Raw genomic sequence first — 26,893 nt, 5'->3', positions numbered from 1 at the left:
TAACAGGCGCCTCACCCAGATGCCCCATGGGGGAAGAATGACTGAAAATGGCTAAAACATTTGAACATCTTTGGCTTTTAAATAGCAAAGCCTTTTCCAATGGGGCTAATTTTACTTGGGTTCTTATGGTGCTTTAAATAGAACAAATATAATTAATTCTGTAACTTTAAATTAACAACACTTATTCAACCATAATGCACATTGGGGAAGGAAAGCTAAAGGAGATGAAGTAAATAAACAAGATAAATGAAATGCTGAGGTGTCAGTGATGCCATGTTGCAGACTTACTTCATTTTGCCTTCCCAAAGGGAAACTGTTGTAAAAACTGAAGGGTGTCAGAAGGATCTGGTCATGGCAATAATGTTGAAGAAGAATCTGCACCTGATTTGTTTTATTTGGCAGAGGATGTTGCTTCCTTTAGGTAGCAGATTAAATAAAACAAGGGCTTGTGAATGCTGATATTACTGAAAACAAGAATTATGGAGGAATGAAATATTTATTTTTCTGTCTGAAACTTACCCCAGAGCAGTGCTGGGAAAACATGCTGATCTGATAATTATGAACCTCAGTAACAGCAGCTAGCATCATCCCGAGGCTGGAATGGGATTATTAGGTCAAAACCTATTGAGCCGAAGGGTTTTTTTGTTGACATGGGTGAACTTTAGACAAGGTTCTGTTCTAAGCACAGAAAGCTGTATTTAGAAATAACACAAAAATATTAAGATCACACCCCAAGAGCTGAAAAATGCAGGCCCATGATTGACAAAGATGGGACTAGTGAGGTTTCCTTGTCAGCTTGCTGCTCAGAGACTTCAGATTCCTGTCAAGTTTTAGGTGTTTATGAAGGTTAATCAAAAGCTTTGGAATTGATTTTAAGTGGTTTATAGAAAAAGAAGACAGAACCTCCCCCCTGTGCTGGGCTGCACCCAGAGCCCCAGGGCAGCAGGGGAGGGGGCATTCTGCCCCTCTGCCCCGCTCTGCTGAGACCCCCCTGCAGGGCTGCATCCAGCCCTGGGCCAGCACAGGAAGGACAGGGAGCTGCTGGAGCCAGCCCAGAGCAGGGACACCAAGGGCATCACAGGGATGGAGCAGCTCTGCTGGGAGGAAAGGCTGAGGGAATTGGGATTGCTCAGCCTGGAGAGGAGAAGGCTTTGGGGTGACCTCATTGTGGCCTTGCAGTGCCTGAGGGGAGCCCACAGGAAAGATGGAGAGAGACTCTGGACAAGGGCCTGAAGTGACAGGACAAGGGACAATGGCTTCACAGTGACAGAGAGGAGGTTTAGGCTGGATATCAGGAAGAAATTCTTTACTCTGAGAGTGGTGAGGCCCTGGCACAGGTTGTCCAGAGCAGCTGTGGCTGCCCCATCCCTAGCAGTGTTCATGACTAGATGGGGCTCTGAGCAAGTTGGGGTAGTGGAAGGTGTCTCTGCCTGTGGCACGCATTTGGAACTGGATGATTTTTAATGTCCCTTCCAACCCAGGCCATTCTGTGATCCTCAACAGGAGGAGGTTCAGTATAAACACTTGGATGGTGAAAATATGCACAGCACAGTTGTCAAACCTGTGCTAGCAGAAACTGTAGTACAGAAAGGCATTTTCCTTCTGGGCTGATGGTACTTTCTCCTTGTGTTCCCTCACTGGAACTGTCACCTGTTGTACAGCATTTTTACCTTTGCTCTCTGTTTGCTTGACCTATGTATGGTCTCAGAAGGTGCTCAGAGTACGTCCCACCACATCATCCTGCTGAGCCTTGGGCTGTTTTTTTCATTTGTCTGGCCCTGCCCACTGCCACTTCGTGTGAATCATGCTGTTATTTGTGTATGGTGGGATGTTTTTTTTCAGTTTTATATATATCCTGTCTCTCTTTAGGAGAATTCAAACAATTTGGAGACCGCGGGGCTGGCGCTTGTGCTTGAAGCTTTGCCGTGTCTGTGCTGCTTTCCTAGATAGCACCTCATTTTTTGAATATAATCCTTGTCAGCCGTGGGTTTTAGTGCCCAGCTTGGTGAGTTGCTGGGCTGTGTTGTCTGGAAGGAGCCAAGCAGAGTCTGCACTGACTTCTCACCCAGAAGAGCCCAGCTTTGGGCACGGTGGTGACAGCTAGAATTCCTGAAGGTACCCACTTTATTGTGCTCTGTGTGTTTGCTTTGTTTCTTCTTTCTCTTTTACTTCCTAATTCTTGAAAATTACCATTTGTGTACTTCATTTCAGGAGCACATTCAATGTCATGCTGAAACCATGGGAATTTTGAAGGGCAAAAATATGTTTCGGTATCTGCCTTATCCAGAGGCTTTGATTCAAGAGGCAAATTCTCTTGGAATGTTAAATGGAAGCTTCATAAACTTGGCAGTTTTTACTGTAACAGCAAACTGCCTTCCTAACTGCTCGGCTTTAGGGGTATGCTTGGGTGGCTAAATTAAAATTCTTATCAGTCTTTCTGTGAATTGATGTCATTTTGGAGGGGCAATTGCTCTTCCCTATCCTGCTGAATGTGTGTGTAGCTTGATACTGTAACTCCAAATCGGAGACCCTGCAGCATCCTTATGTCATGTGGGAGAAAGGTGTTTTTCTCTGCCAGAATTGGATGTGGGATTTGCTCCCTAACTTAAATACTCACTGATTAAATTTATTCTAGGGCTACTGTGTAATTGTACTACACACGTGGCTTCAAAAAGAAAAATGATGTTTCCATTGTGTGACTTAGGTTCAGATTAGTTTGATAGTATAGATCCAGCCTCATCTGATATATCCTGTGGCTTTTCTTACTGACACAGCTGTGCAGGAGACTTGCCTGTGTAGGAGGTTTGCATTCTATCTTCTTATCCCTTCCTGATCAGAAAGTGGTCCCACAAAGTGCTGTGTTTCAGGGTAGAGCAAAGTGCGGTGTTTCATTTCTCCGTTTGCTTTGATTTCTTCCATCTCTTCTCTTCAGAGTTACTGCAGCAGGTGGGATTGGATGCCTCAGTGATTTTTGCACTCATTAACAGGAGATGTAATCCAATAGTTTAATGAAAACATTAATGACAGGCTGTGGGAGCTGCCAGGAGGTGCCCCAGAGAGTATGTGGGGTTTGGAGTTACCAGTGGTGTAGCAGAATCTGGGTGTGGGAGTTCAACTGGTGGAAACTCCAGGCAAACGGATGCAGCGTTTGATTTAGAGCTGTTGTGGCAAATGGGAGTGCAGACTGGAGTTGTAGTCAATGCTGCTTGGCCTTTCTCTGCTTCCCAGTCAGGAAAGATCTAGGAACAAAAATGTCAAATGTATGCTTTGATTAGGTAACACTTTTCTACCAGGAGGGAGAGGACCCTTCCAGCTGACAAATTCTATTCAATGATGGATCAGGAGAGACTTGCTTGGAGACATCTCTTGAAAACTCCTGTTCAATAGCATTTAGTTGCTCTCCCCTTTCTGTAGCTGTTGCCTGCTCTCCCTCATCCTTCAGGAGCATCCCTCCTCTCCTCCCCTCTGTGCTGTTCTCCCTCCTGCCTCTGGTGGCAAGATTTCCCCCCGGCTGCTGCACATCCGTAACTCCTTATCCCTGTGCTGCAGGTGCCGAGCTGGCATCAGGAGAGCTCAGGCTGGGATTTGAGCCATCCCTGCGGGAGGCAGGGGCTCATTTCCTGGGCCAGGCAGCACATATGGCATCCCTGGTCCCGCGGGCTCAGCAGCTCCTGGCCATTCCATCCGTTTGATGTCTTTCTTCCTCACACTTGGGGATGTTCCAGGCCCTTCAGAAAGATCCCTGTCAGCCTGGGGAGTTCTGGCTCAATGTGGCCAGCTGGTTGAATATGACCTTCTTCATGGTCCAGGGAGCCTAAAGTAATTCCAGTGATGCAGCAGGAGTGGAATGGTTCCACTGTGGAAGTGGCAAGAATTTGCGTGAACTGTTGACTTGTGAGGGCATTTCCAAGAATTATGGGTGGCACCTTTTCAAAGCATTCCCGTTAATGTGGTGAGGTCAGTACAAGCAGTGTGCTGTCAATAAAAGGTCCTATTTTGGAGCTCCTTCCTTCCCACCCCCATCCCTCTGCATCATTTGTTTTTAAAGGTCATGCTTAAGGACTGTACTTGGTGACTCCTAGCTGGATATTTTGGTCTGGGATGTGGATTTGTGCTGTGTTTGGAGGCTCAGTGGTGGAAGCAGAGACTCGGGAGGAAAAAGGCTGAAAGGGTTTTCTCAGCTGTGAGTTCACATAGGATTTTGTGGGATATCTCGTGCCGCCTGCCAGGTCTGTGCTCTTTTTGATTCGTTTTGGGGACTCTGGAGAGCTTAAGGCATCTCTTGGTTTTACAGATATTTTCTTTGTGGTGGTTTTGGGTTGTTTTTTCCCCCGCAGTGGCAGAGCTAACTGGGGGCACTCATCCGTATTTCCCTCCTGTGAAGCATATGAGGGTCAGCCCTGCTGTTCATAGCGTGGGGTGCCACTGGTGGAACTGGGATCTTCTTTTGACAAGTTTAATATAGCTCAGTGACTTGGATTTGCTGTCTGGCAGTGCCTGCATGTGTGAGTGTAGAGCATGGGGAAAACAAATGAAGAGGAAATCAAGTCGCAGCATTGTTTTATCCTACCAGGAATAAAAGACGTGCAAAGGAGAAATATCCGGTGTGAGAGTGTGCCCACTCTACCTTAAGTAAAGGTTAATCCATTTGAAGCCTGGGTTAATGCTGCTCTATCCTGATGTTCCAAAATTATCAGAAGGCAGGTTTTTATTCTGTTAGGTCATTTCTTGAAATAACTTATCACAGATGCCAGTGTGTGGTCAGCAGTTGCTCTGTTTGATTAGCTCTTATCAACTGTTTTGTATTTATCTTTTCCCTCATGTTGAGGGAAAAAGTGTAAAATAAATTGTACAATAAACACAACAGTGAGATCAGTGCTAAGTTCTCCCAGCATTTGGAGATATGTCTAGCATGAGGGGACGTCTCTCTGTGAAAAATAGAATTGCCTAAGTTTTAGTAAACACTAGTAGGAATTGGCTGATCTCATCTTTCTTTAGTAGAAAACTGTAGGGGATAAAAGATTAATTAAAAAATAGAAATATTGGCATAACTTTGAAGCAGCTGTAGTGCTATTAAAACCTCTTTGTGCCTTTATGGAGAGGTATATTTTTATTCTCAGAATTCTGGTGTCTTGTGCACTTCAAAATAAACAGCTAAAATAATATCTACATGATGCTATAAAATGCCTTTATTTGCAACACAGCAGCTGCGTTTCTGGCAACAAATATCCTATTGTCACATCAGATCCCATGGAAAATCCACAGGCTAAAATCCCACCCTTTCAGAGTGCAGCAGGCAGAATCAAAGCCAAGAGCCTGGAGCAGAGTTCAGTGATCCTCCTACCCCAGTGTGGATGTGCGAGTTTTCTTCTGTATGAAACCCCTAATCAGTTCACCTTAAAAGCTATTAGGATCTGCTTAAATTAAGCCTAATTCAGGATTTGTCTTCTGCACAATCCTCTGGTGAAATGGAAGGATTAAGTAAATAATAAAAAGGGAGCCCACAGGAAAGATGCAGAGAGACTTTTGACAAGGAGTGAGTGACAGGACAAGGGGCAATGGCTTCACACTGACAGAGAGAAGGTTTAGTTTGAATGCAGGAAGAAATTCTTTACTCCGAGAGTGATGAGGCCCTGGCACAGGGTGCCCAGAGGAACTGTGGCTGCCCCATCCCTGGCAGTGTTCATGGCTGGATGGGGCTCTGAGCACCCTGGGATAGTGGAAGGTGTCCCTGCCCAAGGTATCTGAGGTCTCTTCCAACCCAGGCCATTCCATGGTTATGTGATGTGTACTTCTGTGTAATTTTCCAAAACTATCCTCAAAACTACTTGACCAAATGAGAATGGGGCTGAGATGCTGCTTTTCATGCTTTTCTTCCATGAAGCTCTCCTGAAGTGCCTCAACCCACTTCAAGGTAGGGCATGATTCTTAGAACAAACTGTGCTGTATTTCTGGGTTTTTTTCATTCTTCCCTGGCTTTCCTGGATCAGCTGCAGGACACTCAGAGCTGCCATGAGGTGTCTTTTTTCCAGCATTAAAAAGTGTTGTTCCAGTACATCCAGGTTCTTTGGGTTCAGGATGAAAGTTCTCAAGGAGAGCAGCCTTTCTTCTTGCTTTCTTTCTTCCCACTTTTTAGGTGCCCAGTGACCATGACTAAGCCATAAGTACCACCTGGCTAACTTTGTGAAGCAGCTTTAAAATTCAAATATATTTGATGGTTATCTTTGTCCTTGAAATAACTTCTCCTCTGGACTGGGGTTAGGGGTTTTATCCATTTGATGTCTCATTTTATCCCATCCTTTTTTTTAAAGATCTAGAATTTTTGGGGTCTGAAATTGTCACAAAGTTGTGACAAGTCCACCTCTGGGAGCTGCCTGATCCTTCTCCCTCCTTTTCCTTTTCCCTCCCCCAGGCTGGGCCCAGGTCTGCCAGAGGGACATTTTCCTTATTTGTGGACAAGCACAGCTGGGTGAGCTGCCTGGAGTGTGCCGTGCTCTTTGCTATGATTCATTCTTTGTTTTGCCAACATGTTATTTTTTAGAGTGGGTAGCACATCCTCCTGCTATCTTGGGATGATTTTATAACGCAGCTTTTAATAGGGTTTCTTATATCTAAAGAACAGTGCCTTCACTGTGAATTCTGGAGTGCCTAAGAATTTGGAGATGGAAAGTGGGAAAGAGGAATATATTTTTTTTAATTTTCTTTTTGAAGTGAGTAATGATTTGACCTGCTCTGTTCCAGTACATGTTACCATGGCGATGACTGCAGGGACTACAACATCCTTTCCCATGAGTAACCACACCCGGGAGAGAGTGACGGTGGCCAAACTCACGTTGGAGAACTTCTACAGCAACCTAATCATACAGCACGAGGAGAGGGAAACCAGGTACTGCCTCTGCTTCCTCTCTCCCCTCTGCAGCTTTCCTGGCTGTCTCTTCAAGGGCACTTCAATCCCCAGGGATGGGGCAGCTCTGGGAAGTTTTTCTGTATGTGGTGGCAGGGAGTGAATTCCTAGAGGACACAGGCTGTTTTTAGGGGGAGCTGTGAACATCCCAGTCACTGAGTGATCAAGGAGCTCCACTTCTGATGTTTTCATGCAATTAACTCCTCGTCATTTACTTTGGGGGACCTGCTCTGTGCAGGGTGTTGTTTTGCAGTCCATGTGAGGTTTCTCCTTCTGTGTGAGCTTGGTGACCTCTGATTCCTCTGCGTGTGCCCCAGGGAATGAACTCTGCAGAGCTGCTATGGGGTGGGAGCTTGGTTTGGGGTAAGGCAGTGGCTTGTGTTGTCTGTTCCTGCTCTGCACCATGGAGCCTATGCCAAGATTGCTAAACCCTGCAGGAGAGAGCGTATGGAGATGGGGAACAGGACTGAGAGGTGTTTGATGGGGTGCTGAGGGGTAAGGAAGGGAGGCAAAGAGCTGATGTGGAAATAAGGGGCAGCAAAGAAATGAGAGGTTGGTGATGGAGGATTTGAGAGGCTCTCAGGTGGGCAGGATGACTTCTGGGAATAATGTAGTCCCTGTCTGTAAATTCTGCTTGGGTGGTGCTGCCTGGTACTCCTTGCATGGGAGTATGGGATGGTCATCACCACTCAGCTTCTCCCAGCAGTGCCCAGTCCTGTCTCTGAGGTGGTGAAGTGCCACTTGAATTAGGTGTCAAAGCACCAAGTGCTTGATTATAATGAATGTTGTGTTGGATAGTCATTAGCGTGTGAAATTATCATTCGCCTGGTAATATGTTTTTAATTGAAGGGTTTTCAGTCAAGCAGCAGGGTTTCTCTCTTCATCATATCTAGTCATTATTCCATGTAATGAAGTTGCTTCTAGTTAGGAGAACAGACTGTCTTATCAAGGGCCTGTAATTTAGAGGATCCTGCTGTACTTCGCAAAGTGCAGAAAGGCACCAGCAGCCTGGCTTTAAGCCTTTGAATTCTTGCCTGCTGCAAAGGGGGTAACCAGCCTTCAGAAAGCTGCACCCTGGCAGCTATAAAGGAGCATCCTCTGCATGGACAGAAAGGAGTCCTGCAGCCACATTGCCATGGGCTGACCCCCTGCCACCTCTGGGGTATTCCCAAGCTTTGCTCCCCACTCAGAGCCTCCCAGCCTGGCATGGCACTGGTGGAAGAGTTGGATGAGCTGTGAGCCCTGGCCTGGGCAGGACACTGGGAGGGAGAGGATGGTGCATCCAGGGTATAGAGTTTAGCTGGCATGGGAGGAAGGGGGGCAGGACCAGGTGTGTGACCAGAGGGAGATGGTCACACAGAGGGGATGGAAGCTGGAGCTGACTGGCATGTGGGAGATGGAGCTGAGACAGAAATGGTGAAAAAATACATTTTTATTCTGGTTTGTAATCCTAATTGATAAGATCAGCCTTAATTCAACAAGATATAATCATTTTAATGACATACTTTGTCGTATATATTTAATGTCTGATTCTGCAAGTACATATGCATATGCTTAAATTTGCTTCTACATTTTCCTCAGCTTTGTTCACAAATGAGTAGCTGGGTGGAGTGGGGCTGTCTGCCTTCAAATTTCCATTTCAGGCAAATTCTTCAGTACTTGGAGTATGTGAGCAAAGATGTTGACTTGCTGTGGTGTAGTGTTTGGTTTTAATAAATAATAGAAGGTGCAATCCCCTGTTTCTCTCCTTGGCAGGCAGAAGAAGCTGGAAGTGGCTATGGAAGAGGAAGGCCTTGCAGATGAGGAGGTAAATGCTGCTTAAGTAACCTTACAAACTGCTTTGCTTTTGTTCCACTGCTTCAAATGGGCATTTGAAGAACTCACAGAAACAGAGCCAGCATGACAGAAGGTTTTATTTTGTACATGAATGTTGCCCCTGTTAATAACGTGTTTACTAGGGAAGCTGGGAATATACTTGACTGATACTTGCAATAGCTATCCAAGGCTTTTCTTGCTACCTGTATTTCTTAAGAGGCATGGCCACAGCAAGTATCTTGCAAGCTTTCCAAAGATTAAAATTGTTTGCTGTTGTATTTGGCAAGAAAAAAAGAAGGTGGCCTGTGGTTAGAAGTGGGTAGAAAGCAAAATACTGAACCATTTTTTCTTTATTTAAACAATAAACCATCACACCTTTGTTCCTTTTGGATACAGATGAGGAGGGATCTCAGTCTGGTTGCCACCTCTCAGAGTTTTGGTCAATAAGTTGCTTTACTGAGGTCCATTACACCATGTCTGCCTTCAGCATAGGCTGGGAAATAAGTAGGAAGAGTGTCTCAGTCCTTTTGGAGTTTTTGTGGCTGCTGTACCGCCTGAGAAGTGGGAAAATGTGGGTGTGTATTGCCATCTTGTGGCTTTAAAGGCTGCTGTAATCCCTGCATGGAGTCTGGCAGGTGCCTGATCCGGGGACCTCCTTAGCAGTCTCTGACATCTCAGCATCTTTGGGAGCAGCATTCGTCTTCTATCGGGGTGAATCCCAGTGATGTTTTCATCAGACCAAATAGATGATGGAATTTGGACAGATTTTTCTTTCAGAATCGAGTGCTTGCCTGCCATAAACCAAATGGATTTTGTTGTAGATCTGTAACCAGGGCCTCTGCTGCTTACTAAGCTCCTTGTTGCCTGTCATCAGTCTTTTTGATGGGCTACAGGTTTCAGCTTTTATTGATCCTTCACGCTGCTCAAGATGAAGAGTCCTTCCCTCATGCAGTGACGTTGGCCTTGGGACTGATACACTTTGTTTGAACCAGTATGATAGTTTGTCTTAATTATTTTTCTTTTTTTTTAATAACTAAGTAAAAATAAAATACCACCATCCACCAAAAAAAGGTGAAACTGTGCCTGGGGCTTCTATAGAAAAGACCATACTCAAGGATCATACTTGGAGAAATTCAGAAAGCAATGTAGAAGGAGAAGTCTTACTCCTGTTGGGATTCCAGAGAAGAACTTCCCAGGGAGGGAGGGTGCATATCCTGACCCTCTGCTGCCAAGTGACTGACAGATTGCTGTGCCTGTGTCCTCAGAAAAAGCTGCGCAGGTCACAGCACGCTCGCAAGGAAACCGAGTTCCTGCGGCTCAAGAGGACCAGGCTCGGCTTGGACGACTTCGAGTCTTTGAAAGTCATAGGAAGAGGAGCATTTGGAGAGGTTTGTGACATTCTTGCTTGAACAGGAGATTGAAATAGAATTGACCACTGTAATGAAACCTTCTAATTACAATTTAATGAATTGTTTTATTGCAGAACGGCAGCTATTTGGGCCATGCTCCAAGTGTGATAAGTCTAGTGATTAATCATATGCACTGATTTCCCAAGGCTTCTGGAAACACACTTAGTTTCCCATGGCTTCTGGAAAGACATTTAGTTTCCTATGGCTTCCCACACTGGTGTTGCCCATATGGCCCTCTAAAATTACAGATTTGCAGTGGCACAACTCCTCTTGATAAACCTCCTTTCTGCCCTGTGCTACATCAGTTATTTCTCCTCCTGAATTTTAACCTGCATAGTCCAAGCTACCTGGAATTCACTGTGCCTGCTGGCTTTTCCTAAAACAAAAACTCTTCCTCACTAATGTTAGTGTTGTACATGGTGCAGAATAATTTTTTTTTCCCAATATTTAACACATTTAAATGTGTTTTTAAATATTCAACAAGAGAACTTTTCCATGCCTGGCAACTGGCGCCTTCCAGTGGATTTCTGAGGCAGAGAAGACTGACAGGGTTCTCTTTCTTCGTAAAGGTTCGCCTCGTTCAGAAGAAGGATACAGGTCACATTTATGCAATGAAGATACTGAGAAAAGCAGATATGCTGGAGAAAGAGCAGGTTTGTGATCTATAAGTCCTCTAAATCTCAAACTTACCCTGTCTAGAAAATGTTTTCTACCTTTGAAAGCCTCTGCAATGGTCTGGCAGTCCAGAGGGCTTGTGGCATTGCTACCACAGCACAAAAGCAGCAGAAGTTAGGAAATAAACACTTTATTTAGAACCAATTTGGAGTAGTGATTTGATTTTTCTCTCTTATCAACACGGAACCTGTAGTATTGAATCTGTAGAACTGCATTTCAAGGAAAGTACTTCTGGAAAATAATCCTGTGCCAAAGTAAAAATGAGGTATTTGATGTTTTCTTTTAAAGAAACCAGAAATCACATTGTTCCTCAGCTTTGTCTTCCTTGGGTTTGCTTTATAGTTGGGTGTAATCTTGTTGGGGTTTTTTTACTTTGATTTTTTTAGTTTGGTTTGGTTTTTGCTTTTACTTTTTAGCTAACAATTCACTGTGAGGACACAGCAAGTACTTTAGCACCACAAAGCGAAAAAATCAAGGGTGGGTGTCTCAAGAGATAAAAGAGGACTTTTTTCATACTAGTCCAAACCTTACCCATCATTTGCACAGCATTTCCCTGGAGTAGTAGTACTTTTTTTTTTCCTGGCACAGGTTATTATGTCTCCTGCAGCCCATACCCTGCATTTAGGGAACCAGAGGAGCAGCAGGGTATGCAGAGCAGCTAGGATTTGTGTGGTGCTGCCCCCATTTCAGAACCTGATGTGGGAAGGAGTCTGAGCTCATGCTCTACATTCAGTTTGGGACAGTGATTTTCCCTGGAGAGTGTTTATCTACTGGAATTGTCATTGCCTGGCTTGTTTCATGGAGAGCAACAGAGGACACACATGAAAAAAGAATTCTAGTATTTTTTTTTCCCCAAGCCTGGTAGCACCTGGGAGAAATCCTGGCTATTTTTAAGCAAGGTTTTCCTGTTGAATTTTAGAGCTGCATTGAGGAGTGGAGGGTGGAAAGCAATACTTTCTAATGAGACTAAATAAAGCCAGATAAAGATAAATATCCCAGTTGGAGTGTCTCCTGCAGAGGGAGAACATTTGCCCCATGCAACCCTGTGACAAGATTCACCTAAAGATGGTCCTCACCAGTAGAACTGGGGAACAGATGCAGAAGAACTGTTTGCTGCTTTTCTTACAACTGTCAAGAAATACTTTTACATTCATATGTCTTTAATTTTTCCTCCAGGATAAGAGTACATTGTAGTGAAAACACATACCCCTTCTCCAATCTCCATTATTCTTCATTTCCAGTAAATTATGGGGTAGCTGCTTTCCATATATTTTCCAAAGTCTTAGCTGGAACTGGAATATCCTGAGCAAGGTCAGATATTCCTGAACTTACTTGCACTTTTTTCACCAGCTTTGTCAGTTCTTTCTAACAAACAGAACCTGCTTAACAAGCTGTACTTTGTGTTTCTAGAGAAACCCTAGGATCTTGTAAAAAATAATGGAAAATATGAGTATGGAAAGAGTTAGAAAAATACTTCCTTTGCTAAAAGTCATGAAAATATGCTGTAGGGCTAGGAGTGTAATGTGATGTCCTTTGTTGAAATATTTGCTCTTTAATAATAATAATAATTTTCAAAATCCTAGGTGGCCCATATCAGAGCAGAAAGAGATATTTTGGTTGAAGCAGATGGAGCCTGGGTAGTAAAAATGTTTTACAGCTTCCAGGATAAGAGGAACCTTTACCTGATCATGGAGTTTTTACCTGGAGGTAAGCTGGGTGCTGTGGCATCGGGTGATACAGGTACTTCTTCCTTAGCTTTTGTTGGCAGCTGTATAAAGTATTAGGAACAAACACACTGAATAATCTGTGAAAATAAAAATGTTAACACTTTTAAATGGAGTTCCAGTGATGTGACCATTCCTGATTTGTAGGGGAAGGAAAAAGGTTGAATTAAATAATTATTCTAATAGAAATTTCTGCTTTTACAACTGAAGCTGTTAACAGTAAAAACAAAACAGAAGAAAAGCAAACAGTTTTCAAATAGTTTGTGCAATAAATTTAACGTGTGTAAAAATCCACTCTGTTTTCCTGGACCGTTGAATTAAAATTCCTGTTTAGGATTTTCAGCTAAAAAAGTAAATTGAATTTGTAGGTTCTTGCAGTAATAGTTTTATGATTAGTAACTGTAAGGCCAGTTACAAGGTTAAATTTAGATTCTACTGAGGTTTCTTACAGTTTTGTGATTTAAACTGTTCTGATCCCTAAGTTGTATTTTCTTCTCTTTGATGAGGTGACATGATGACCTTACTAATGAAGAAGGACACTTTATCAGAGGAGGAGACCCAGTTTTACATTTCTGAGACAGTGCTGGCCATCGATGCCATTCACCAGCTGGGCTTTATCCACAGGGACATCAAGCCAGACAATCTCCTGCTGGATGCCAAGGCAAGTACTGGGCTCACCAACTGCTGATGTTTCCAGGATCCTGCTGCTGAGCACTGGGAGCCACTGGTGCCACCCCAGAGATTTAAACTGGCTGGAGGGAAGGCAGGGAATGGCTACTGCATTTTCCATAAACAAAGCCAAATCTTACTCAAAAGCCTTTTAACCATTTTAAGGCAAGGCTTTTAAGGGAGAAAACCCACTCGGGATGACCAGATGCTGATATTCATACACAATAAAAGGTGGTGCCCTTCCTTTCGTGCGTCTTGAAGTAGCTATGAGCAATTCAGACAATGCTAAGTGCTCAATTCCTACAGTTTCATTTATTTCATCACCCACTCACCTGTGGAAACTCCCTCAGTTAGACTGACCATTCTGGCCATGAAATGTGCCCAGTAAGCATCAACAAATCATGGAATTACCTAGGCTGGAGATGATCTTTAAGATCATGGAGGCCAGGCATTATCACAGCATGCACAGGTCTGTCAGGTTTGATGGGTTCTATCTGCACTGATGTCTGGAAACCTGATTAAAGCCAAGGTTACCATCAAAACAAAGCAAAGGAATTTTGTCCTGGAGGCTTTCTCAGTCACAGTGGTATCCAGTTCAAAACAAAACCAGGCAAAGTAGCTGCTGCCCTCAACTGTTGGGAAATTGTAGATACAACCATTCCTGGGAGGCCATAGCCTATTGGAGAGAAAACAGACCCTTCCAGTACACCAGGGTTCAGTCTTTGCTTCCCTGCTTGTGCTGTGCCAGTCCATCATGGCCTGAGAGGGCATGTGCAGTGATTAAAACTCTTTTTTTTACGAAGCACCACCTATCTAAATAATGGTTTCATGTTCTCTGATTATTTTTTTAGGGTCACGTAAAGCTGTCTGATTTTGGGCTCTGCACAGGTTTAAAGAAGGCCCACAGAACAGAGTTCTACAGGAACCTCACACACAACCCACCAAGTGACTTCTGTGAGTATGAGCTGTCCTAGTTTAACATGTAAATGGTTTTGAGCTGCAGCTGTGCATTGTACCTGTGTTTCTGCTGGGATCAGCAAGATGGGGCAGGCTGATTGCATCTAATTGGAAAACTGGAAATGCTTGTTCTCTAGGTCATGGGAGCATTTCACAGACAAGAAATGATGATTTCTGCAGTGGTCATGCATTTTTGCACATTCATACACAGATATGAATACACATAACATAATGTATCTATATTTTAATGTATTTTTCATAGTGTCAGTGAAGTTACAGAACTGCTCTTTCAGGAGGGACATGGGTTCCATGTGCCAAGGGACTGAAGTCACTGACAGTCTCATTAAACTTTTCAGAAGCTGATCTGAAAATTTTAGCAACTTCTAATTTAGAATTGCTGGTGTGTGTCCTACTTACATGAGTTTCAGCCATGCATTGGACAGTAGTTATTCTCATGTTCCCATTTTCAGTTATAATCAAGTATTTATTTCTAGACTAAAGGATTCTAAATAGACAAAACAAGTTATTTAGAACTGGAGCCTTATAAATATTTTTCTCTTAATTGTTACAAATGCATTTTTTATTTAATAACTACTTTGTAAATTAGCATTTCAGAATATGAACTCAAAGAGGAAAGCAGAAACATGGAAGAAGAACAGGCGACAGCTGGTGAGTTAATTAAATAATGTATAGTTCTTGTTTTGCTTTTAAACTATTTACAGAAAGCGTTAAATTAAAACTTAGTCCTAATGCTCCTGGTTTGTAAAACCTGCAAGGCCCTCATATGTGGCTCTCTATGAGCTCCCAAAGTCACAAAGAGCTCAAAAGAAGGAGGCCCAGGTTGGAATAGCAAGACCCTGCTGTTCTCTGTGTCTTTGTGTGCCTTGTGAGCATCTGGGCCGAGCCCTCAGGTGTCCTCAGCCCTCTGGCCAAGGTGTTTCTGGGGCTCTCTGAGCACAGACCTTCTGTGGGCAATGTGGACTCTTGGCTCTGATTCCTGCAGCTCAGTCACAAGCTGGTGTATGGCTGCAGCATTCCCTGTTAGAGAATTGTGGGGAATTCCCATTCTGCTGAATGGGAATGTGGTGGAAAGGCTGTGGGAGGGTGTTGGCACTGGAGTGCTCCAAACCCAGCCTGGGTCTGTGATGAGGAGTGGTCATAGAACAGGGGCACTTGTGGCATGAACTGAGCCAAAGCAAAGTGTCTGTCAGCCATGCGATTTCAGACTTCCATCCCTGCCCATGATTTTCATCAAAAACCCCTCAGCTGTCAAATTTTGCAACCTTTCCTTTTTCCACACCTTTTTTAAAAAGTGATCTACTGAAGTATTCACCAAAAGCTTTAGGGTGGTCTCTTCTTTCCTCATGAGACAAAAGGAGGTTACATTGCAGCCACCATGCTGCCTCATGGGGCTGTATTTCACAGCCTAATTCCAGCCTGGAGTTAGATCCCTGAAAAGACTGTATCTCAAGTCCAGTAAAGGCTGATGTGGCACAACTGTGTGGTGAAGAACAGTCCCACAGAGACAATAAAAGGCCAAAATGACAACTTGCATCAGCACTGTTGGAAAAGGAGCCATGTTTTTGGTTTTCCATTGGTTCAATCCTAAATCTTTTGGGTCTGTTCAATCAAACAAAGTGTTTCTTCATGGTCAGACAAATGAAAGTAAAGTATTTTTGTGGTAAAACTGCTTTTGGGGTACTTTTTGGTCTTTAAGGGGTTTTTTTGTTGGATTTTGGCATTTTTTCTCTCCCTAGAACTTCTTGGATATTTTTGTAATGCAGCTACGTGAAACTTCAGCTAAGATGACTTTCTGATATTGCAGTTGCAATATTCTATGATTTGATCACATTAAAGAAGATGATTTCCATTTTTTCAAGGTTCTCTGTGTTTATTAATATAAAAGAATAATAATCTTGGGATTTTACTTCCTGTGAATTTTCAAATTAAGCATTCTTGCTCATCAAAACAACAAGATCCTGTATGTAAATTCCCAGGAAAAAGTATTGCAATGTGTAAAACCACAGTATTTCTCTTTTAAAGAGATGATTCCTTTTTTCCAGGCATATTCTACTGTGGGAACCCCAGACTATATTGCTCCAGAAGTGTTCATGCAGACTGGGTACAACAAGCTGTGTGACTGGTGGTCTTTGGGAGTGATTATGTATGAAATGCTAATAGGTATGTTAAAAACCCCAGCTTAAGAGTTGTTTAAAGGTAACAGATTCCATTTATTCAGAAGAGAAAACCTCTGGCTAATATTTGTTAAATTTGGGAGCCCGAGTGACAAAAGCAGAGGCCCAGGTCACTGCTCTCCTGGGAAAAGTTTATTAATTTTTTATTTGTTTGTGCAGGGTATCCACCTTTCTGCTCAGAAACGCCACAAGAAACTTACAGGAAAGTTATGAACTGGAAAGAAACATTGGTATTTCCTCCAGAGGTGCCCATTTCGGAGAAAGCAAAGGATTTAATTCTAAGGTCAGTAAGAAAAACCCAATTCTGGCCCCTTGCCCAGCCAGGGTCATCTTCCATCAAGGTGAATTCCTGTTCTGTGTGAAGGAAGCTTTATGTTGGAGGGAAGTTTGGTCTCTTTTCTCACCATCCTTGATGAATTTTTTGTCTTTTCCCCTTTGCCATTTGTTTCACATGAAGAAGTAAGCTGGCATTATCTTGATTTGTGTAAGGTATAAGGAGAAACAGAGCAGACCAAAAATAAAGTGATCAACACAGATTTTTTTTCTTCTCAGAGGTGTCAAGAAAATAACCACTCACCAGCATTTAATGCACTGAACAGAAATCTTGGGATGTTTTGGATTTACTCACTTCTTTCAAAATCCCAGTTTTGAGTTTGCATTGAGGTTTTTGTGAGGGTTTTGGTGACAAGGTCAGGTAGAAATGCTCTCTTGTCCTGGGAAGGTTTGGGGGAGCACATTGGTTTTGAGTTTGATATTTTTTCCTTTTCAAAACTACTGTTATAGCCTTACAGTTTTGTTACAGGCAAAAAGGGGAATGTACTTCACAAAACTAGAATTTATTATTAGTTCCAGCAGTGCTCCAATAACCTACAAAAATATAACAAACAGTTATCCTGCTTCCAGCTAGTGATACTAACAGCTCAAATAATTGAATTGTTGCTAACCCTCATGAATAAGTTTGTGTAAAACAGTTATATTGCATTTTCAGTGTCTATTTATCTGCTGTTCTGCTCAACCTTCCTTGTTAGCATCCCAAGTTCTTTGCTGAACAGAGTACAGCATTTCTGCTGAGGATTTCTTCCTCCTCAATCCTGGCTGTGTTTGGGGAAATTTTAGGGATTTCAGTGTATTTGTTAGCATGCCTGGCTCACACATCTACTTACATAATGACTACTTGAATTTATCAGTTTGCCTCCACAAGGAGAAGGGTTAAAACTGGGGTAAAACATCTTAGTTACTGGTAATCTATTGAAATGAGGTCGAAACAGGTTGGACAACAAAACCACCTGAGCATTTTGGGTACTTTGTCCATTACAGCTTGGACAAGTTGGGCAACATGTTTTAGCTTAAAGGGAGATGCAGACAAAGCTAAAGGGTTATGGACAGAGATAAATCCAAACTAAAATAAGCTCAAGTTCAGACAAAGCCTGACAAATCCTGTGGCTGAGTGTTGTGACAGGGTTTGAGGTCTGTCGTTAGTCCTTGGCACCACTCAGCCTGCTGGGCTGCAATACAAATACAGGCAGGTTTTCTTCCCCCCTGGCACCCAACGACAAGCAAAAGAACTTTAATTTGCCATTGGAGACAGTTTGTAGCCTAACCTGCTGTGCTACACATGCAGAAGATGGCTGGGATTTAATGAATTCCTAGGCAAATGTTAATATCCCCATCTCCTGGATGAGATAATTGACAGGCTTTTCCCATCCAGAGGAGAAGGATCAGCCTCTGCTGCTCCCTAGAACAAATCCCTGAGGTCACTGAGTTGCTGTCAGAGAGCTTCCACTTCCCTGTTTTCCTTCTTTAGGATTTTAGGCTTTTCCTGTCTGGCCTGCTGGAGCAGGTAACAGTCCCATCTCACCAGTGCTGTCTCTGTCTCCAATTTCACCTTTTTCTTCCTGCTATTTCATGGCTGCTTCTCATAAAGTGACAGTTTCCTGTGGGGTCTGAGCTGAGGTTATGCAGCAGGGCTGTATCAGAAACAGGCCCTGGGTCTTTGTACCACCTGCACCTCTGAGGAGAGGGAAGGGGGAGAACAGGCCATGGCATGTTTGGAATGGGCTGGCTCACTGGGATTCCAAAATACAACATCAGACAGCAGTCCTGATTTATCAAATATATCTATTCTTCTTAGTTTGACTTTGAAACAGGGATGTTTAAATAGTTGAGAACATGCCAGAGAAGTTCTCAGTAGTAGGATTTAAGCCTCCATTCCAAACTGATCTTACAGGACCAGAACATGCAGTAACTTTTCAATAACCTGGAAAATGGGGATGCAGCAATTGAGAAAAGGTGTCAGTTATTGGCATCATAGCTTTTTGTTTTGGGATTTAACAATGTTCTGCTTCTACTATTTCCCTTCTTTCCTAGAGGCAATGGGCTGTTTTGATGTTACCCCAAGTGATGGAACAATTTGACAGAACTTCTTGAAATTCTTGATACTGGGTACTGTTGCTTCTGTTTGAATTTATTGTAACATTCCCTTTGTTTTTCCCCTTTTCCAGATTTTGTATCGACTCAGAAAATAGAATTGGTAGCAATGGAGTAGAGGAAATAAAAAGTCATCCATTTTTTGAAGGAGTAGACTGGGGACATATCAGGTAAGTATATACACACATGTTTTACAGGGAGAATAAAAACCATGAAAGCAAGAGTTTCATGCAGTGTGATGTCAGGGACAAGTATTTCCAATTTGTCTTTCATTTTGAACTGGCTGTAGATGGGGGACACTGAAGGTTTCCAGGCCTTGCTGACATTTATAGAAATTATTAGAGTTTCACTGTCTTGAGATGCCTTAGATTGCTCCGAATGGAAAGAAATTGTTGTAGAGTGACTGTGGATTTAATTGTAAGTGTAGTAATTAGAACTGTGGTGAGTTTACAGGTGTAAAGCACTGCCTTTCCCACAGTGCTGTGTCTCAGTGTGAACGTTTTGGTGGCAGAGATTCCTTGGGCAGTTTCAAAAGCCGCCTTAAATCTCCTTCAAGGGCTCCCTGACTGTGCTAGAGCCAAGCCAGCCTGGTTTGGGAGAAAGATGCTGAGTGTCACAAAAAGGAGCTACAGTCCAAAGGTTTTGGATGAGGTCCAGGCTGATGAGCATGGGAATTGTAAAGCTCTGGGTGCAAGTGCAATCCTGCTGGGCTGGGTTTGTGAAACAGGGTAACCACAGTGGTGGCTGGTGACAAGATCAGAGTGATAGCTGTGTGGCAGATAAGTGCGGGATGCTCTCTCACTTAATGGGAAAATGATGTTTGCCCCAAGCCTGCCAGGAAGGCACCAATGGGGACAGGGAACCAAACAATCTCCCCATGGTGTCAGCAAACAAGAGAGTCAGATTCACCTGTGATGCTCTCAGAGGAGCCCTTGTGCTCTGTATTAAGGGAAGTTGTAAGTGTAAAAAGCTAAGTTAAAACTGGAACTTAATGTCTCATTTCCCAGTATTCACTCTGCTGGCATTTATCTTTATTTGCAGGGAAAGACCAGCTGCAATCCCTATAGAAATCAAAAGTATTGATGATACTTCCAACTTCGATGAGTTTCCTGAATCGGACATTTTACAGCCAGGTGAGACTGCCATTGAGAATTCTAAATCTCTGTCTGTGACAGAATACTGCACAGATGCCTTTGTTGTTTTGGTTTATATTAATCTTTCTGATGCCCCAGTCAATTTAGTTTGTAGATCAAGTCTCTATATTTTCTTTTAAGTATGAGTGTAAACCTGTGATTTCTCATGGCTGCAAAGCCCAGAGATTTTAAAGAGTCAAAGCCATTGGTAAAAATGGTTTGCACAAGTAGTGAGCACAGAAAGCACTGGAGTTTTCTGCCAGGCAGTCTGTCTAATCAGATTCTGGTAAAACATCATGCACCGATTTGCTTTTCATCTTCCGTGACTTTTGAGGTTTGTGCCAAACATAATTGTTGAGATATTTGTGGGTAAGAGTTTTCAGACAGTTGATGGCTTAACACAGTAATTCATGAACCTGAGTGGCTCTGTAAAACACTTCAGGTTTTTTTTTAGTGATTTCTTTTAGGAAGCTACAGGAAATTTTCATATGTAAAAGGCCTGGATTTGTGACATACAAATACTCCCAGGTCCCACTGTTTTCAGTTACTTGAAGATTGGCAGATGTTTAAGAGTGATTAACTGCTGTCTGCTAGGTGTAGCTGTGTTAACAGCCATAAGAATTATCCAAAAGCTGTTGGTTTTTTTTTTTCTGAAGTGACTTTTATTTAATGGTGAGGAAGTTTGTCCTTTTGATCCAAAGCAGCCCATCTCCAGTGCCTAAGCTGGTTAAGTCCATATTTGGATAATGCCGAGAACATTTTTATTGTTTTGGCATTTCAGACCCACTGAAAATGGTACTGTACATGTAGATACCTAAAATTCAGAACATCAGAAATGTCATGGGGTTTGTAACTGTATCCTGTGGGTGTGTTAGAGGCTTCTGTCAAGGTATGGAAACCTGGTAAAGTGTGTAGACATAATTTTTAAAAAGGCAAAACAAAACCCCTTTTTCTGCTTCAGAGTTCTATCCTGAAATCATAATTCAGACCATTGACAAAAGGCAACTGACCTGATTAGAAACAGGATTTCTTCCAGGAGTTTCTGCTGACTAAGGAAATAAGAGTTCAGGGCTGTTTAGCTCTGTGAAAAGTCCTCTCAGAAGCTGCCTGGGTTGAACTGTTTTAATGTTTTAATGTGTGTTTGCTTTTGTTTCTGAATTCTAGTGCCAAACACGACGGAACCTGACTACAAATCCAAAGACTGGGTTTTCCTCAATTACACCTACAAGAGGTTTGAAGGGCTCACCCAGCGCGGCTCCATCCCTTCCTACATGAAAGCTGGGAAGTTGTGAAACAGAACACAACCCCTCAAAGGAGATTGCAAACACAAACCTCAGGTAGCTGCATCACCAGGCCCGCTTGGCGTTAGTTATCAACACATCGACTCTGGTGCGCATCGATTTCACACAGAAATTCTACAGGATTAGGATTTCTAAGACTACTACAGGAATTAGTTGGCAGTGCCAGCTGGCTTTTTTTTTTTTTTTTTTTTTTCCTTTTTTTTTTCTTTTTTTTTTTAATATTTGAATATTTTTGTTAACTTTATTATACAAAGGTACTGGAATAAAAGGAACGTGCATCCCTTTTCCTGCACTGCCTATGTGTGGACAACGGTTAATTATGCCTCTCTGTACTGTGGCTTTGTTTGTACTGTATATCATTTAATCCACCCAGGAGGGAAACATATCATTTGATGCAGCATTGTTGTTGTACTGCTCACCTGGTGGGGTTTAGATATGCAGTATAAAGAAAACTGTCCACATTTGCAAACCTCTATGAGCAGTTGTTCAAGGATGTTCCATTTGTGGTCTGCAGATCCCCCATGAGTGTAGCAGATGAAATTATTTTAAATAGCAGTGTCCTCTGGGCCTTCTTATGTCCTGTGTGCCCTCTCTTGCCTCCAGTGCAGGACTTTATCAGCCCTTCATCATTATCCCTTTTGTCCCTTTTCCCACAGTGTTGTGGCAGTAAGGCAGTCCCTGTGATCTGTTTAATGATATTTCTGCTTTAAAGGATGGTTGGGAGTCTTGCTGTTAGAGGTGATGATGCCTACTGGCAATTTCAGAAGAGAAGAGGAATCAAAATAAAAAGTATCAATATTCTTAGCAGAAGTGAAACATTCTGATACAAAGTTTTGAGGAGACGGTGGAGTTTCCAGGACTGCATTCCTGCCTCTGCTCTAAAACAGCTCATCTTTGAGCTGCTCATAATTCAAACATTCTCTTCTCTCTGTGCGAAATGTGTTCTAGAGGAGTGATCAGATTGGTGCTTTTTCTTTTTTTTTCCTCCCTGAGCAGCTGCAGGCAGAAGGGATCCTGCTCTAACCTCTCCAGAACCACAGCCTCTGCTCACATGGAGGAAACGGAGTGTCCCACTACACTCAGACTCTCCAGTGGGCTCCTTTTCTTCCAGGATCTCCACCTGGCTTGGCCAGGGGATTAGAAGGGATCAGCTGAGCCTGCAGCCCAGTTTCCAGGGACCACCTCAATGTTCTTGTGGCCAGTCTGCAGGATGGTGACAAGACAGCCAAGCCAGGTCTCCTTCCCCTGGGCTGACCAAGCAGAAGCAGAAATACCTCCATGTGCAGGCTCTGGTTTTGTACATCAGCTCAGCAACAGTTCAGGACTGAGTTGCACTTCCTGAGTAGTTTGCAATTATCTGGTCCCTGGTGACTTTCTCTGCCTGTACTCGCAGCTTATCTGCAGGGCTTTGAATCTGTCACAGTACAGCAGAGATCTCTGTTGTCATTTTCTGGTCAAAAGAGATGTACAGCAATGAACAATTCCCCAGTGGCTGACCAAGCAGAGTCACTGTTGCTGTCTCCCTCCTCTGCACACCAGTGAAAGGCATCCTAAAACCGCTGCAGCCCCATCTGAGTGGAGCACAGGATGTTTTGGCATACAGCAGGAAAGATTTCACTGGACAGACTTTAATAGCAATATGGAAACTACTGTTTTAAAGCCATTAGAGAAATACTTATTGCTATTAGGCACTGTGGTATCAGCTCTTCTGAATTATTTGTATGCTCTGAAAAACATACTGGGATGTTTATCTGTTGCATAAGAGCCTATTTGCCAGCAAGATTTCTGTGCATCAGTGCCTGTGATGGGCAGGTAGTCTTCCCTTGTCCAGCCAGGACCCCTGATCCAGCCTTTCCTCCATGCTTTTGTCTCCCTTGAAGCATCTAATATCTGTTTTTTATATCAAACCGTTTCAGTCTTCAGCTTCTCAAAGAGGAGTAGCCACTGCCTGAGGCCCAGCCAGTGTTCTATTAGAGCAAAGCTAAGCTGAGCTTTTGCCTCAGTGCTGGACTGAGGTGGGAACAGCTCCTTGATCTCCCAGATTTGCTTCCCAGACCTTACACTAATTAACATCCCTCTACTGCTGTTGGGGCAAGGTCCTTAAAAATTCTCCAGTGTTGTTCTTAGCCTTGTCAGTGTGCTGAGGCTCAACCTGTGGCCATCCAAAGGCTGTACAAAAACAATAACATCTAAATCCACCTTTCAGGCATCATTCTGACAGTGCCTCAACAGCTCCTGAGGCTTCTCAGGAAAAGGAAATGCCTTTCCTAAGGCCTTGACTCCAAAACAGGGAAGCTTGGGCAGAAAAAAAAATCCTGAGATGCAAACTTGGCCTCGAAGGACACTGCTATTCAAAACAATTTTCATTGGTTTTCATTTCCAGTCTCATCCATGGGGCACTGTGTGCACTGGAATTGGAATTCCTGCAAACACCACCTTTCAGAAGAGCACAGTAACCCCATTAACATGACCTACAAAGAAGTCTTTGCTCAAACTTGTTGAGACAAGCTCAGTTTCATGGAAACTGCAAATGCTCAGTGATACTGGTGATTTTTTTTTCCTGTGGGGTTTAGAGGAGGGCAGAGAAATACGCATTTAATTTAAAGCTATCTATTAAACAACTATGTCTGTACATACTCACTGGTTTACAAACTCGGGAAAAAAAGCTCAACCCTTCTATTTGCAACACTAAAGATAATACTAATTTAAAACTGCAGATGATTAATCATATCAGTGCTCACATAGGAGTTATATCCATAAGGAAACAGCCTGCAGCCTATCTAGCATAAACTCCTGTATTGTGGTAGTTGACTTTTTAAAATTTTTTGTAAACATAGCATTATTTTAATCAGTAAGTCAAGTTAAACAATATTAACTACTGCTTTTAGGATGATAGGATTTTTTTTTTAAGGTGAAACTGTGACACTGTAATGGATTAAAGAGAACAGCAGGTTAATCTACACTGGCTTTCACAAAAAAAAAAAAAAAAAAAGGAAATGCAACATATCTTTAATTTTGTTATTTCTGTCTGATTCCTTTGGATGGTTGTGTGTTTTCCTTTGGCAATGTTAGTCACTGTGCCATTTATTTTTCTTATTCTTGGAGTACCAAAGATCCTGAAATGGCTTGATGATTGCAACCATGTGAAAATTTATTTTCTGGAAGTATGTTTTGTTAAACTTTTGTTAAAACGTGAAATTGTGTATGCAAATTGTTATCAGAGGTTTGCTGGGACGTTTGCCTATTCCAGCAGGGAAAACTTGAGTGCGTTGATGGAAGTGGAGAGCCTGAATCCAAATTCTGGATTGGAATTCCCTGAAAGTGGGGAGGAAGCTTGGATTGGGAACTGCAGCTGAGCTTTTGCACTTTGTTCCATCTCCAATCAGCATGAGTGAGTGGCCTTAGGTACAGGACATCAGCAGAGGTTGTCTCATGTGCAAAAGGAGTTTAAAAAAAATTTGCCAGCATTCAGAAATCAAATCTTGTTGATTCTGCATTTGCACTGTTCAATTTGCCTTGCTGGAGAGTCATAGAAGTGTTATTTTTATAGGTCAGTTGTTCCCCACCTGAGCCGTTGGAGACAGTCTGGGATAAGGGCACCTGCCAGGGGAGTTCAGCCGGGGGGCACCAGGAATGGGCACCAGGAACAGCACACAGCTCTGCTGTCAGCTTCTTCCCCAGGGGTGACATTCCTCCTGTGCCCAGCAAGCAGGGAATGCTGCAGTCTAGCCCAGGTAATGCTTAGGAAGTGCTCTCACTTTCTCAATAACACGAGCAAATACAGGCGTTGTAACACACTGTACCTTGTCCTTTTACTGTTGGGATCTCACAGCAGCTCGTTCTTGGAGTCAAAATGGCAACTGCTATATTTTTCCTAGACTGTTTCATTAGTTGTGGTTGGGAAAGTTACATAGAAGCATTATAAAAATTTATATGAGGCTTTTTACAGCATTTGAAAATAAAAGTAGCATTCTTTTTGTAAAATTGCGGTTTTCATTTCTTTTACCTTGCTGTACTGGATTTCTCTTCCAGAATGGGAGACATCTAAAGAATTGAGGTCCTATTTTGTGGATTCTCATCTTGAATTCCACGGACAATGAAACACCCCAGTGTTGTTACACTCAATCAGAAAGCAGAGAAAGCAAATATTGTTTGACTTGTCCCATCTGCAGTTATGTGGAGAAGCTACTTCTCAAATGGTTACTGATCTTCTCCAGAGTCTTACCTTCCCCACGGGCTGTAATTTATCCAGGAAAGGCTTCCAGGGGCAGTTGTGTCCTTTGATCCACTATAGAATCCTTGCTGTCCTACTGTTCACTTTTCCCTGCCAAGTTCAGAGCAGCAGCAGCAGAAGCAATGAAAGTTGTGTAAAAAAATTGATCAGAGTGGAGCAACTGAAAGCCAAGAGAAGCGAGCAGACACTACCTGGCCTTGTCTGGAGGCCTCCCTCCATTCCAGAATTGCTGCTCTCAGTAAAGGTAAAAATAAAAGAGAATTTTGCAAAGTCTATTTAATGGGATCACCCTTTTCTTCCCCTGACTGTACATGATTGTATGGCAGAGCTACACATCATAAGGAAATACAGGTTTAGTTCTTTACCTCCTTGCATTACTGAATCAGGTATTCTTCAGAAAAAGCACTTGAATGGCAAATATGAAGGCTATGCCTTCAGCATGAATAAATCTCTTTTTAAATCTCAGTTTAGGGTTTATAAGATGTACTGCAAATCTCTACGTTTTTAATTTCTTTTTTCTTGTATAAAGTGTGCCTGGTACCTAAGCAAAACAATAATGCTTTGGGCAATAAAAGGCTTTTTTCTGACAATCTTCCCAAGGAAGGATAAAGGAGGAGTATCCAAAACTGTCTCGGGAGTGAGGACAACAGTGGCTCCCAGCTCTGGACTAGGCAAGGATATCTGTGCAGTTCAGGAAGTGCTTCATGTATTTGGAAATGTAGAAGGCTGTAAGGCATTGGAAGGGGCTGCCCAGGGAGGTTTGGAGTCTCCATCCCTGGAGGTTTTTAAGGAAGGACTGGATGCGGCACTCAGTGCTTTGGTCTGGGTGACAAGGTGGGGATCAGTCACAAGTTGGACCCAACAATCTTGGCGGTCTTTTCCAACCTTCATGGTTCTGTGGTTCCATTTCTCTAAGGTAATGTGATTCATCACATATGTAAATTTTAAATATCAGAGAGGTACTAAAACACCTGTCCCAGAGCTGAATTTCCCAGGTGAAAGCAGGTTCTAAAGGTGGGTGCAGGCCCTGTTCCTTGTGACCCACACTGGGTTCAGCCATGCCAGGCTCTGCAGCATGGAATGCCTGCTCCTAAAATCCACCAGGTTCCAGGTGCATTAACAGCTGAAGGTCAGATTGGTGTGTCTGTCACACACTGAACTGGCCCAAGGATTTGGACTCTTCATCACTCAGGAACACTGCTGCAGTGGGTGTGAGAGGAAATCAATCTCTCCATTGCAGAGAGAGCTCATCCCTCCGCCTCCTGCTCCTCCCAGCACCACTCCTCAGGTTATCTGAGCCCTTGGAGGTCCTTGTTTCCAGGGAAGATGGGGCAGACAGACTTCAATCTCCTCGTTTGGAGAAGGGAATGAGCACAGGTTTCTTGTTTCCCAACCAAACCCGAGCTCTGCTGGGAACAGTTTGTTTCAGATCTGAACCGACCCTCGGTGC

The 26,893-nt window shown here is 43.0% G+C and overlaps 1 protein-coding gene across 1 annotated transcript in view; it reads left to right on the top strand.

Annotated features, from left to right (window-relative positions):
* The window catches only part of STK38L (serine/threonine kinase 38 like), a 46,145-nt gene extending 20,952 nt beyond the window's left edge, over nt 1-25,193 (top strand). The window contains exons 2-14 of the mRNA XM_066319645.1: nt 6,742-6,886; nt 8,660-8,711; nt 9,985-10,107; nt 10,698-10,781; nt 12,387-12,510; nt 13,034-13,188; nt 14,048-14,150; nt 14,761-14,822; nt 16,217-16,334; nt 16,508-16,631; nt 18,850-18,945; nt 19,817-19,908; nt 21,073-25,193. Coding sequence (XP_066175742.1) covers nt 6,753-6,886; nt 8,660-8,711; nt 9,985-10,107; nt 10,698-10,781; nt 12,387-12,510; nt 13,034-13,188; nt 14,048-14,150; nt 14,761-14,822; nt 16,217-16,334; nt 16,508-16,631; nt 18,850-18,945; nt 19,817-19,908; nt 21,073-21,200 — 1,395 coding nt within the window. The 5' untranslated portion in view covers nt 6,742-6,752 and the 3' untranslated portion in view covers nt 21,201-25,193. The remainder of the gene's footprint in view (nt 1-6,741; nt 6,887-8,659; nt 8,712-9,984; nt 10,108-10,697; nt 10,782-12,386; nt 12,511-13,033; nt 13,189-14,047; nt 14,151-14,760; nt 14,823-16,216; nt 16,335-16,507; nt 16,632-18,849; nt 18,946-19,816; nt 19,909-21,072) is intronic.
* Nucleotides 25,194-26,893: the final 1,700 nt, after the last annotated feature.

Source organism: Sylvia atricapilla, chromosome 5 (assembly GCF_009819655.1).
Source record: "Sylvia atricapilla isolate bSylAtr1 chromosome 5, bSylAtr1.pri, whole genome shotgun sequence".
Taxonomy (NCBI): Eukaryota; Metazoa; Chordata; class Aves; order Passeriformes; family Sylviidae; genus Sylvia; species Sylvia atricapilla.
The sequence above is the reverse complement of the archived record's forward strand: the minus strand, read 5'-3'. Positions and strand labels throughout refer to the sequence as shown.